The following is a 14651-nucleotide window of genomic DNA, read 5'->3' on the forward strand; positions in this document are numbered from 1 at the left end:
TAATCCACCCTCAATCTCCAACTTTTGTTTTTCAGACTTTCAGTAGAATAAAAGCACAGCCAGAGGCAAAACCTCAAATTGATACTGCTGGCATTTCAGAAAGGTGGTTTCTGTAACAACAGGATTTAAAATGGATCTTTAATATTTGTAAGATATGCACAAAATATCTATGCTAATTAAGGGAAATTGAAACTTGAAAGTTATTGTTGCATGTCACTTTTACAGGGGAAATTTCACTTATGCAACATAAACAAAGAATGTCAGAGAAATCTTCAGATGTTCGAGGGAGTGAAGTATTTTTAAGTGAACTGTGTGCCAAAACTAAACTCATCCTTCTCAACGCAGTTCGTGCGCAACGTGTGTTGAGTCAAATCCTTTTCAATGCTGCCACCTTGTGGAAAAACGAAGCGGTTACGCTAAAAATCTTCTGGCTTGACGAATTGTACGCGTCGCCTACGAGTAATTTTACGTGCCGCAAAATTAGATCAGGCATCAATATTTATATTTTAAAATGATATTATTTATATAAAATTATAAAAATATTATTACACATAAATTACAAATTATAAAATGTAAATGTTTATCTTTAAACGTTTAAATGTAATAGTTATATATATATATATATATATATATATATATATATATATATATATATATATATATATATATATATATAAATATAAAAAATAGCCTAGGTCTCTCCAATGAGCTAGAGAGGTGGTAAAGCAATTATGCCAATGTCTTACATTGACGGCAGAGGGCGCCAAGTGGATGATTAAAAAGATACCTTATTACAGCCTGCATGACTGTCTTCTACAAGACATTTTTTTCTTTCTTTTTTAAAGAAGAATTTCTGTAGCCGTATAGGTCTAATATTAGTTATTAAAAATAATATTTAAAATATGCAGCATCGACGTTACCAATGAACTCTCGTGCAGCTTTGCATATTAAACTGATTGCTCATCTGCTGAGGAAGCTCATCTGAATTTGAAACATGATAATAATGAAAATCGTGTAAGTGACCATTTTTCGGTCTCAGAGCTTGTTTTTATTCATGCAAACAGTTGCATTTCCAAAACAAACTGCTGAAAACGAGCGCATATTGTTCGTTATTAATCATTTATTGACTAATTGTCTCTTCTATTGTCTGGTACAAAAATAAATAAATAAATAAACTTCCATTTATTTGGTTCCATTTCTTATTAAAAAGCCAGAGCCTTTATAAGAATAGAGTTGTGCGCCCTTTTACGCACGCACGCACGCACGCACGGGTTTGGTTTGGACGCTCTACGTCTCCTTTAAGAAGTCCAAATGCCCCCTCTCCCCTCCAACACCCTCTCCGCGCTCCTCACATCTCACAGAGATGTTATTGCATTAAGAATAAACCAGCCAAGAGATCAAAGAGCCGAATGGAGTGTGCTTTTAATGTCCCGTCACCTTTTGGCTACAGAATCTTCGAGTGAAAACAGGAAAAGCAAGCATCAGTTCCACGTTTTGGTTATTGGTTTTATACCTGGTGGAGCGTCTGGATTCCCAACAAGCCTCCAGCCTTGCGTTTGTTTGAGCAGGAGTGTCTGGGAGGATTACAATGTTACTGTTCATCACGGGCACTTGAGTTGGGTTTTCTGGAGAGTTTTTGAATGTACGGTGTGGAGTCGTGCTCCCCGGGCTCGCAGCACTGAGATCTGGACGTGTTGAGAACAGGGAGTCGGTGGCACGGAGTCCGCATGGCGCAACGGGTGCGTAAAAACCTCAGCAGCAAAAAGACCTCGAACGTGGCCAGGACTATTTCTACTCAGTCGCGGATAATATAAAGGAAGTCATTACAGTCAGATGTCCTTTCATTCTGTAATTGAAGTACGTGTGTGCGTGTACACACGAGTCTGGGGGCTTTGGAATACACACAGCAACAAGTGAAACCACCCAAACTACTTTTCTTCTTCTTCTTCTTCTTCTTTTGACTTTTCATTGACTTTTCAAAATCACTCCTGATTTTATCCATTGTCAAATTAAGATGTGTGGATAACTGTTGCCTATTTTATTTTGACATTTTTAATTTAACCAATGTCATATTTAGCTGGCAACCAAAAGAGTAACTTTATGCTTACACTCAGTTCATAACTCATATTTCTGTAGTCGATATAGTTGTGCGAGACCGTTTTACCGCAAATGCGGTAAATTAAGAAAATTCAAATGAGCTTACTAATGCTTCAAAACTTTCATTAATTCATTAGTTAAGCGTAGTTCAATCATCATTGGTAGCCTGCAATTAAATTTACTTTGTCTTTATAAATTCAGCTTCCGCAAACAAGAAATCGGTGAAACTGCGAAGAATTAAAATAATAAAAATACCAAAATAAATAAATAAATAAAACAGGCCTATTTTGCTGTGAACACTGGATGTCAGCTGCCAATGAAACTGAAAACTTTAATGAAAATTAAAATTGCGTCCAAACTGTTTTCAAAGACAAGCGCGATATTAAAATGCTGAAATTAAACTTCTTAGCCTACATTTGCATTATAGGCTATCTTTTAACCTTTCAAAGTGCCAACAGTTAAAACTGGCCTGCTGTTAATTAATTTGTTAAACGTATAAAAGTATAACAAAGTGTAGCTAATTCTTTAGTTCCGTTTTGATGCGTAAATTATTTTAAGATCTTTCTTTATTCCTGTTGCATCAGCCGCAGTTATTTCGGCATTTGTACGATACGATGTATTTCATGTGTGTACACCAAAGCCCAAATCCCATTTTTAATTTCCAGTTTTGAATTCCCTCAGTACGAGGATCTGGTCCACTACGGCATGGATGCCGTCGGTATCCCGTCTCCGATGTACGGGGATCCTCACGCTGCCAGAGCAATGCAGGCGGTGCATGTGAGTCACGGCCCGCCGCTGCACCAGTACCCGCACCCCGCAGCTCCCGGTGTCCCGTCGCCCGTTAACGGCGCACTAAAACGGGACAAAGACGCCATTTACGGGTATGTGTGCTGAATAGGCAGCCTAATGATAATGAGTTAGACATTTCTTCTTTTATTAGGCTATGTAATTGCTTTCAATAAGCTATACACTCTTAAATATAGCCTAGGTTCATTAATATTTTTGAAGCACCTTATAGCTTAAAAAAGAGCTCTTTTTTCATGAAGAGCCATTTTTGACCTTCTTTGAGATGAAGTTACATCACCAGTGTTCCTTAAATCAGCATATTGGGTTCTGGGTTTTAGAAATTTAACAGGTTCTCCTACATCAGGATGGAAAGAAACAGGGCTCTTAAAGGGAATAGGCTCAGGCTTTTTATTACGAAGTATTGATACACTTATTGATAGCTTACTGAAAATACTTTGTTCCCGTTACGTGCCTCACAGTGTTTCTTATTAGCCTTTTATTTCCCTCCACCCGTAAATTATGCTATGCATGTTTTTAACGTTATTTCTATGTTATGATGTAGGCCTAGTGCTGCTAAAACAACCATCAAACTGGCATACAATCTGAAAACTGCAGTCTAATTTTATTTAATATTTGAAAAGCTATTCAAGCTGTTCTTGTGGGAGGCCGTAACCAGTTTAGACATTAACAGGGACCCCCATCTTCAGATTAGACAAGTGGACGATCAGTGAGTTTTTGACCAATGAATAAATTAAAAGTTTGCCTTTGATTCCTCTCAATATTAAATATTGTACTCATCCTTGAATAAAAACAAGACTGTGCGGGATAATACAGGGCCTTGAGCCTAAATGAGGCAAGACCCTTTTTTCGAGCTACAGACAGAAACTCATGTATGTTTTGTTTTTCAGACACCCTCTTTTCCCTCTGCTTGCACTAGTCTTCGAAAAATGTGAACTGGCGACCTGTACCCCGAGAGAGATCGGGGTTACCGGTGATGTCTGCTCGTCAGAGTCTTTTGATGAAGATCTTACAGTATTCTCAAAACAGGTCAAACAAGCCCATTTTTCTGTTTACAAACGCTTTAGTAGGATGCAACATTTTGAAAATGTAACTGGAGCAACAAACCACACGGCCCAATTTATTGTTATGCGTCAGTGTGAAAGTTGTGTTCCGGAGTAACGAAATGATGGTTTGCGTTATTTTGGATTTCAGATAAGGGCGGAAAAACATTTCTTCTCGTCGAATCCAGACTTGGATAATTTGGTAGGTCAAGGCACATTTTATTTCACAGACACATTTTGATTGCTCATCTGTTTTTACTTTACATTCTATTCAACTATACATGCTAATTGTTTTTTTAAAAAAAAAAAAAATTATTTTTATTTTTTATTTTTTTTGGGAGGGATAAAATTAAATAACCATAAAGCCATTTTGTGACATGAGTGATCTCTCTGTTTTAGATGATTCAAGCCATTCAGGTGTTGCGATTTCATCTCCTCGAATTAGAGAAGGTCGGGTTTTCATATTATTATTATTATTATTATTATTATTATTATTATTATTATCGATGTTAAATGTAATTGTACTTTATTAGGTGCATGAGCTGTGTGATAATTTCTGTCACCGCTACATCAGCTGTCTGAAGGGAAAGATGCCCATTGATCTGGTGGTCGATGATAAAGAGGGGGGATCCAGATCAGACGGCGAGGACTTTACACGCACCCCAGGCGGTGCAGAGCAGGCAAGTCTTCAGTTATATCTTTCTGCTTTTATTTGTTTATTTGCATGCTATTTATGGTTTGTGTTGAATATTCGTGTATGGAAAAGGCCGCTACATTTCATGAAGTTCACGTGAAAAGAAAAGAAGTGAAAATATTTATTATTATGATAGATGAGTTCACCATTTGCAATAAGAAAACTCACAATTGTACTAGCAAATTGGCGATTGACATGAAATTGCACGCAGTGACACCAGTGAACAGCAAATCCACATTCTGCACTTAATTTAGAACCGTTTTATGCCAAAAAAAATAAATAAATAAATAAATAATAATAATAATAATAATACAAAAAAAATTCAAGTTGTTGTTTATTATACATGATCTTACATTATCTGAGATCATTTATACTTAAAAAAAATAAAAATTGTCACATCTAAGTCCATTTAAACAAACTGCCAAAAAAACAAAACAAACAAACAAAAAAATTCAAGTTGTTCTTTAATTATTATACATGACCTTACATTATCTGAGATCATTTATACTTAAAAAAAAAAAAAAATTGTCACATCTAAGTCCATTTAAACAAACTGCCAAAAAAAAAAAAAAAAAAAAAAATATTCAAGTTGTTGTTTAATTATTATACTTTATCTGAGATCATTTATACTTAAAAAAACAAACAAAAAAAAAACCTAAAAATGATTTTTAACCTCAAATCTTGATGCTGAATTTTAAAATGATCATGTGATTTCTTAATTGTCTGTAAAATATAGTTGCAAAGCTGGAAACACTTTGCCAGAGAGATTGTTTTTGTGGGGAGGCCTGAAACTCTTATTTCATACAGTACAGCCACAGCTGTACATCTGTTCCCTCCGTCTATATGAAATAACAGCAGATAATCACTCTTATGTCATTTTAGAATGACACATTTTCACTCTTTTGAGGTCCTAAACCAAATTGTTGGTCACACTTTACATTAGTGTCTATGCAACATGTAATTAATAACTATCAATAAAACATACACAAAATAATGATACAGCATATGCTGTTCATTTCAATTACTCAGTAACACAGTAACATGTGAGGTGTGACTAAACCTTTCATATACTGAAAACCCTAGTTGGCTGTACTCCATTGATTGAGTAAACTCGTTCCCTCAATTGAATTGAGCAGTGGTGACACTGAAACTTGTGTAATTAATTTCACCTTCAACTTAGTGATGATATTGAATGAATTTAATGATTTAAGTTAAGGTATCTAAATGCAAGTAGACTTAACTCAAGATTTTCTATTTAAATGTTGTTGTTTCAACATAATAATTTTAATTGATTGGACTCAGTATTATTGTATAGGTAATACAATAACACAGCAAAATTAAGGAGGACTATAACTTATTCTAGGTCAGTCATAAAGTCTCTTAACTCTCCACAGAAATGCATAGACACCTTTACTTCAGTTGCACATGCATGAAGAGAACGGATAGGGTCCAATTTGTCCAAAGGGAACACAGATCACCCTAATGGTGATATCACATGAAACAACTATTTGCAACAAACCAACATAAATAATCCTACAAAAGAGCTAAATCCTCTATGGATTCTTAATAACAACTTTTTAAATGCCCCCATATGTTCACTTAGACCAGTGAAACATAATTCAATAATTCAAGCACAAGGCATTGTGGGTATTCTCCATTGCTATAATTTTGTTCTTAATCATTTGAGTTATTAACTCTTAAAATCTTAAGTCTATGGGTTTTTAAGAAAAATAAGTTCAAGGAACTTAGATATTTGAGTGATGAGCCCAAAACTTAACATTTCAAGTAATGTTTAATTAAGACAACTTGGTTTTTTCCAGTAATGACAACATTGGGGTTTACAGTGTATCCAGAAAAATACTGAATCAAAGACAAAATATATATTATTCCAGTGTTAAAATATTATTTCCAATTATATTTGGTGTCTTGAGGAGAAAGGAAAACAAAGTGTTTGAGATAACAGACTGGTGTCTGCCAGAGTGTTGGTGTCAAACAGCATCTACGTCACCGTAGATCAGTTCAGACCAGGATATAGCAACTGTTTTAATACACACATGAAGTGCCCCCTCAATTTTACTGGTGTTGTCATGTCCCTGCTGAAAAAAGAAACACAGCTCAGACCAGCCTAAGCTGGCAAGCTGGTCTCTCAGCCTGGCAGTACCATTTGGTTGTTTTAGAGGGGTTTTGGTCACATTTTAGCTGATCAGTCTGGAAGACCAGCTTGCCGAGCAGCTGAACAACAGCTTGGCCAGGCTGGCAGACCAGCTAAGACTAGCTTAAACCAGCTTATACAAGCCCACCAGTTTAGGCTGGTTTTAGCTGGGGGGGTCAGCAAGGGTGTTGATAACTTTAATGATGTGATTTTGAGAGTCACCAACATTGTGTTTTATGTATGGAATGTTAAGGACTTTGTGTGCTGTCAAGTCTTGATTTATTTTTATATGTGCGTCACAAAACGTTGTCTCATTATTTTGCAGAGATCCCAAACATTGCTTGCAGTAACTTTTCCTCATCTATACAAAGTACTACTCTTTGAGAGAAAAACGCATAAAAAAAACAACAACCAAGTATATCGTTGCAATGTGCATGAGTGGTTAGACAGCGCAAAGTGGACTGTTTACTTATGTCAATAGGACAATTTCATTCCATTTTGGGGTGTTTGGTTTCCCAAACAGCTTATAACTTAACAAACAGACAGCATGATAAGGAATAGGATGATAAGGAAGGATTTGGCATACAGATTGGCCCCTGGATTTTTCTCAAGGTGCTTAAAGGGATAGTCCACCCAAAAAAGAAAATTCTTTCATCATTTACTCACCCTCATGCCATCCCAGATGTGCATGACTTTCTTTCTTCTGCAGAACACAAATGAAGATTTTTAGGAGAATCTTTCAGCTCTGTTGTTCCTCACAATGCAATTGAATGGTGACCAAAACCTTGAAGGTCCAAAAAGCATATAAAGGCAGCATAAAAGTAATCCACAGGACTCCAGTGTTTTAATTCATGTCTTCAGAGGCAATTTGATAGGTGTGGGTGAGAAACTGATACATTTTTAAGTACTTTTTTACTATCAGTCTCCACCTTTGACCAGTAAGGCGACTGAAAGTGAAAGTCACTTCCACACCAGAATGTGGAAGTGAAAGTGAAAGTGTAAATTTTCTGTAAAAAGGACAAAAATATTGATCTGTTTCTCACCCACACCTATCATATCGCTTCAGAAGACATGGATTAAACCACTGGAGTCTTCTGGATTACTTTTATGCTGCCTTGAAGTCCCTTTTGCACCTTCAAAGTTTTGGTCACCATTCACTTTGTATGGTATGGACCAACAGACCTGAAATATTCTTTTAAAAATCTTTGTTTGTGTTTTGCAGAAGAAAGAATGTCATCCACATCTGGGATGACATAAAGGTGAGTAAATGATGAGAGAATTTTCATTTTTGGGTGAACTATCCCTTTTAAGTGTCAGTTAAAAAGCTTTTATTTTATGGGTGCTGCACAGTAGCTAGGTGAACAGGTGTTTTGCATTATAGCTGTTACATTGTGTATTTTAGCATGGCTAGAATGCCATTTTGACCAACATCCAGGACCAAAAAGGTCAGTTTTATATGAAGAAACATTCCTTTGTCTGCAAATGCTATATACTTGTTTTCTTGTTGGGCCTGTTAAAAGTAACCTGATGCTTTTTGAAACGTCCTGTGCGTGTATGTGTTTGTTTGTCTGTTAATTTATGTACAGAGGTTTGTGCGTGCATGCAAGTGTGTGTTTATATACAGATGTGTGTTTGTGTTCAAGCTCATGTCTCTAGCGTTTTTAAACAGTTTGCTCTTGGAGCATGTGTTCCATATTACTCCTTACAGCACTGCTCTGGTATGCGCCTCTATACTGTATTTATCCTATAATATATTATACTAAACACAGCTTATTACCTTCTTTCTGTCTCTCTCTCTGTCTAGGTGTGTTGGAAGGAGGATGATGCTGCATCCGGTCATTCTTCTGAAGCTGCAGCTCCCTGTGGCAGACACTCACACAATGGAGACAACAGCAGCGAGCATGGTAACACACTTAAACACACCCTCCAGTGACACGCATTTGCTCAGTGTGTGCCAAGTGAAATAGAGTTGCAGCAGGTTTGTCATCTCTAGAATACATTTACACTTTAGCACCACCAAGGGGGTCTCCTACTACACACACACACACACACACACACATGCAAATACACACAGAGGCAAACACACACATACACAGACTTCAGCCAGCAGACTGCTCATAAAACAGTGCAGCCGCTCTGTGTGCGTGGGTGTGTGTAGTGTATTTGTATATGTGCAAACACGTGTGTGTGGTTGTGTGTTGGACAGGATATGGTGCATGGTGGATATAAAGACTCTTCTCTCTGCTCCTCGGCTCTGAGCACCAACCATGGCCAATTAAAACCAGAGTACATACTTCACCAAGCACCGCATCTGTGTGTGTGTGTGTGTGTGTGTTTTGTGCGCTCTGCCTCAGCTCAGCAGCTGTGAGTCTGGCTCTGACTTTCACTACCTGAGAGAACAACAGTGTCTGTCCTAGAGCGTTAGATGTACCATAAACATTTGTTTGAGCTTGAACTCAATTCTGACATCATTTATTTACCCTCATGTCATTCTGAGACTTTCTTTCTTTTGTGGAATACAAATGGAGATATTTAGCAGAATATTCAAGCAGCTCTTTTATATACATTGAAAGTGGAAGGGGACTGCGGACTGCTATCCTCAACATTCATTTTCATTGCATGGATAACAGCAGCGGGGCTTTATGCTAGATAAATACGTTTATGTTCCATGCATGAAAGAAAGTCATGGGTTTGGAACGACATGAGGGTGAGTAAAATGATGACAGAATTTTCATTTTTGGATGTACTTTTCCTTTAAAGGTCCAGCTTGAGGTCCACTTTTTTTTGCACGAAAACGGTCATAATTCTGAACATGTCTGAACAAAATCAAAGGAGTGCAGATAATCATAGATGTATTGATGACGTAATAAGAGTTTAATCATAATTGTGAGATCATTCTTGTATGATGCAAATGAAAACTGGAAGAGAGAAATGTACTTTTTATTAACTTTAATAATGGAAATACTTCATGTGCAATCACATTGATTAGACTTAGAGGATTAAAAAAAATTCAGAGAAGTTTATAAATTATCACATTTTATAGTATCTATTTAATATGTACACATTTATGTATTATTTAATTTTTTTATTATTTAATTAAATAAATTATATTTTAAATATATGTAAAATTATAATAAAACTTTATAAAACATAAATAATTAAATTTTAATTAGTAATATAAATGTAATATTTAAATACTTGGCAATCAGCAGTTATACAAATCACTGTCACTGTCTCAAGTCTATTAATATGAAAGCCTTTTAATAATAATACAAATAATAAAAAAAATCATCAGCTAGAGGCGGACTTGAAATGCTCTGAAAAAAGGAGTTCTTTATATTTAACATTGTTTAATATATTTCTTCTCAGGTGATTTTTTGGATCAGAGTGTTGCCTCTCCAAGCACAGGAGAAGAGGAAGACCCTGATAAAGAACGAAAGAACAACAAGAAAAGAGGGATTTTTCCCAAAGTGGCAACCAACATCATGAGGGCATGGCTGTTTCAGCACCTCACGGTAAAAAAAAAAAATATAATAATCTCGCTCTTAAGATCATCTTAAATTATTTTACGATGGAGTAATACTGGTTTCCCAAAGCAGCACTTAGGTTGCTCGTTATTAAGTACAACTTAAATGGACAGTTCACCCAAAAATGAAAATTCTCTCATCATTTAATCACTCTCCTGCCATCCCAGATGTGTATGACTTTCTTCTGCAGAACACAAAGATTTATAGAAAAATATTTCAGCTTTGTAGGTCTTCACAATGCAAGTGAATGGTGGCCAGAACTTTGAAGCTCCAAAAAGCACATAAAGGCAGCATAAAAGTAATCCATACGACTCCAGTGGTTTAATCCATGTCTTCTGAAGCGATTTAATTGATTTTGGGTGAGAACAGGCCAAAATATATTTAAGTCTGTTCTCACCCAAAATCCATTGTAACACTGCAGAAGACATGGATTAAACCACTGGAGTCGTATGGATTACTTTTATGCTGCCTTTATATGCTTTTTGGTACTTTAAAGGTTTGGTCACCATTCACTTACATTGTGAGGACCTACAGAGCTGCAATATTCTTCTAAAAATCTTCATTTGTGTTCTGCAGAAGAAAGAAAGTCAAAAACATCTGGGATGGCATGAGGGTGAGTAAATGAAGAGAGAAATTTCATTTTTCGTGAACTATTCCTTTAAGTGCATCGTTACAAATTCTGTCAAGCCCAAAGTGCTGAACTAAAGCCAAACCTTTTTCCAGTATCTCCAAGAGTGTGTTGAAATGGCGTGGAAATACTGCTGAAGTTAAAATCTTTTAATCTTTTTTTCACCAGTGTTGTCAGATATACCATACATTTGCATTATTATCATTTATTTGATGTCCTTTTACCCCTGATAAACTGTAAAAACAATGGTAAATGTAAGTGTAAGCGGCTTGTAATGAACTTATGAGTGTTTTAAATCTTGTTCATTACAAATGTTTTAACATTCTACTTAGAAAACAATGCTTTTGGGAAACACACCATAGAGATTAAGCACAACTTACATACTACTAATGTTCTACTTAATGCTTCGGAAAACCTTGCCTCCCTGTTTTTCTTTCTGATATGGATTCAATGTGTACTAAAGTAATTCTTGCAACTCGCACTATTTAAGTTTTTTTTAAAAGAGGTTTACAGCCACTTTTTGTACACCGTGGAGAAATGCACTAGCAATGCAATAAAGACCCCATAAAATCAAAATATATCTTTTAATCTATGTCTTTTAACATAAAATTAACTTTTAGTAGATAGGCCTTGATGCATCTAAAAAATAAAACATTTCTCTTCCGGGAAAATGGACCAAATCTATTGATGATGTATATCGCACTCAGGGGCCTATCCAAGTGTTTGTCCAATCAAATGCTCTCTAGAATGACAATGTCCCTCCAAAGTAACACATCATGCTTTAGGCCAGTGATGTAAATTAAATACTATTGGCTCTTTGATATGTCCCGCCCCAACTTCCTATTTCAATAGGAAATGCGTCAACACAAGAAAGAAAACTGTTCTCCTCAAGTCTTTTAGTGAGGTCTTTAAATGCATGATTTTACACATGTGAATGGTATTGTGCATTATTGAAATGCTGTTGTTTGTTGTTGTAATGGCACTAATAAGCTGTCGACTGCACTAGTAATCGGGAATCCCTAAAACTACGGAATCACTCGTTTAAAGATGTTTATTTCACACTGAACAGCTGAAACAGGCACAGTGATGTGTAGATCTATTCATCATTTGAGATGAATCGCTAAAGAAGCTCATGCGTGTCTGTACCTGCACGCCCATAATATTTATAGCTCGGTGATGCCAGAGTACCTAGAGGCTAGTTAGTGAATGTACACACACACAAGCACTAATGACTGATGTAACAATATATTGGGATGAAACACAGGCAGGGTTTCCTTACTGTTGTCACATAAACGGTGTGATAATTGTTTCCATGGAAAAGTGGGTGGGTACAGCTCAGAGCTCCTCCCCCACCCTCGAGCTTTGAACTTAAGATGAGGGCTTCTTTTATTGCTTTAACAAAAAAAAAAAAAAAAAAAAAATGAGCCATTTATTTCCAAACTGACTCCGTTTCTGCTTCCTTCCATCCGTATTTCCCTTTTCTCTCATTTGGAAACTTGTTGAATCTCCTTTAACAAATATGCGCGCACACACACCAGCTCGTAAACACTTGTTCATATACATCCCACATAAAGGCCAGGGTTTGGATTAAGCAATTAGTGAGTAGTTTGTTCCCTTCTTGACAGCAGATGTGAACTACAGAACTATGGAAAAAAGATGGAATGAAAGTAAATGGTGACTGACACTGGCATACTGTTTTTGGAACAGAGCCCATTTGTTCTACAGAGGAACTAAAAAGTATAAAGCAAGAATTAACCTTGGAATGAACATGAACATCATACAAGTAAATATCATAATGTCTCAATAGTGTACAGATGTATGAGTGCTTTGGTATGACCTAACTTTGTGCAGTCTAACACATAAACCTGAACATACTTTGCTGGGATTTGGAGGTAAACATTGAAGACAGAATGTGGATTCTAGACGCATAGGCATTTAGAGAGAGGGTTTTCCTTTAGGAGCTGATCAAGGTGGTGAGCATGCAAATAAATGACATTACAACATTCCTTGAGATCGTTAGGGGGTCAAAGGTCATGGGTGTAAAAGAATCTCCCACCCCCATTAATCCCCCCTTAATCGAAATAAAGGGATAGTTCGTCCAAAACTAAACTTGCCTCACCCTCATTTCTTTCAAAATAATGTTTGCTGTGCATTATGTTTTCTGTGGAATACAAAAAGAGAGCTTTTGAAGAATACTTATGCAGCTCTTTTCCATTAAACAGTCCTTTATAGTGACCACAGCTGTCAAGCTCCAAAAAAGGACCGTAAACACCATAAAAGCACCACAAAAGTAGTCTCCATTGCAGCTTTCAAATTTCATTCTCCGTTATGCATATTCAAACTGGCTTTTCGTGCTCAGTTTTAACACACGCAAAAACCAATGGCGTTTTGCACCAGTGACGTCAAACCTGACACAGTTAGGCATATATATTTATCAAAGTGCCATTTCTTAATCCGAATGTGATCGCAAATTACATTTAAGAGCTTCACCGGAGTGAAAAACGATTTCGGTCTGTTCTTCACACAAAGCTATCATATGGCTTAAGAAGACTTGGAATATAGCGCATTAGTATAGACTACTTTTATGATACTTTTATTATGTATTATTGGGAACATGACAGCTGTATTCGCACTGTTGGGAAAAGAGCTACGTAAATATTCTTCACAAAAAACATACAAAAAATAACAGCTTATTGGTTTAAAACGTCATGAGGGACATACATTTTTATTAGGGATGTCCCGACACCGATAATGGTCCGTGCTCGTGTACTCGTACTCGTAAAAATGCTCTGATACCAAAAACTGATACCATCTGACATACGAATGTCATTACATAAACATTCAGCACACAAATTAAAATCACGTTATGTCCTAGTGAGATTATTTAACGCAAAAGCTGCGATTTAATTAGATAAATAACCTATATAGTTTGCATGCAATTCAAATGTGAGTGCTTGTGAATGTGTGGAGACAGTGTTTTGCTGACGCTGGCTGCTCATACCTGTTAAAGCTCCTCTTTGGCTCATACAGGAAAAACACTGTCACGAGCATCACGCGCTCTGTTTGTAGCAGATGACAGTATACAGAGTGCAAATTCATGTTGTAGCGCGAGGTATGTAAATAGAGTACATACTTATTTATTTATTTTTTCTCCCCTTTTCTCCCCAATTTGTGCTCTAAATCCTTTGGTGGCGTAGTGACTCGCCTCAATCCGGGTGGCGGAGGACGAGTCTCAGTTGCCTCCACGTCTGAGACCGTCAATCCGCGCATCTTATCACGTGGCTTGTTTGGCGCGTTCAGTGGAGACCTAGCGCGTGTGGAGGCTTCACCGTGGTTATTCTCAGCGGCATCCACGCACAACTCACCACGTGCCCCACCGAGAGTGAGAATCACACATTATAGTGACCACGAAGAGGTTACCCCATGTGACTCTACCCTCCCTAGCAACCGGGCTCCCTAGCAACCGGGCCAATTTGGTTGCTTAGGAGACCTGGCTGGATTCGAACTCGTGACTCCAGGGGTGGTAGTCTGCGTTTTTACTCGCTGAGTTACCCAGGCCCCGAGAACATACTTATTTAATTAAATAGCAGCCTTTTGCAGTTTAATAATAATTTTGAGTCACGTAGCGACCAGCTTTTCCAGAGTAGGAAGCTGCCGTCATAACGTCAGAGCTCCTTGGTCAAAACAACACAAAAACACTTCAAAA

At 36.9% G+C, this 14651-nt stretch overlaps 1 protein-coding gene across 3 annotated transcripts in view; it reads left to right on the plus strand.

Moving 5' to 3' along the window:
• Positions 1–1338: 1338 nt before the first annotated feature.
• Positions 1339–14651, plus strand: part of LOC127445031 (homeobox protein Meis1-like) — a 31062-nt gene continuing 17749 nt past the window's right edge. For 2 of the 3 annotated variants that reach the window (XM_051704761.1, XM_051704762.1), the window contains exons 1-8: positions 1339–1857; positions 2779–2978; positions 3792–3930; positions 4096–4146; positions 4344–4394; positions 4478–4624; positions 8595–8694; positions 10160–10305. In XM_051704761.1, the coding sequence (XP_051560721.1) occupies positions 1834–1857; positions 2779–2978; positions 3792–3930; positions 4096–4146; positions 4344–4394; positions 4478–4624; positions 8595–8694; positions 10160–10305 (858 nt within the window). In that variant the 5' untranslated portion in view covers positions 1339–1833. The remainder of the gene's footprint in view (positions 1858–2778; positions 2979–3791; positions 3931–4095; positions 4147–4343; positions 4395–4477; positions 4625–8594; positions 8695–10159; positions 10306–14651) is intronic. The other variant, XM_051704763.1, reaches the window with a different exon arrangement.

This window comes from Myxocyprinus asiaticus, chromosome 8, assembly GCF_019703515.2.
Source record: "Myxocyprinus asiaticus isolate MX2 ecotype Aquarium Trade chromosome 8, UBuf_Myxa_2, whole genome shotgun sequence".
Classification (NCBI taxonomy): domain Eukaryota; kingdom Metazoa; phylum Chordata; class Actinopteri; order Cypriniformes; family Catostomidae; genus Myxocyprinus; species Myxocyprinus asiaticus.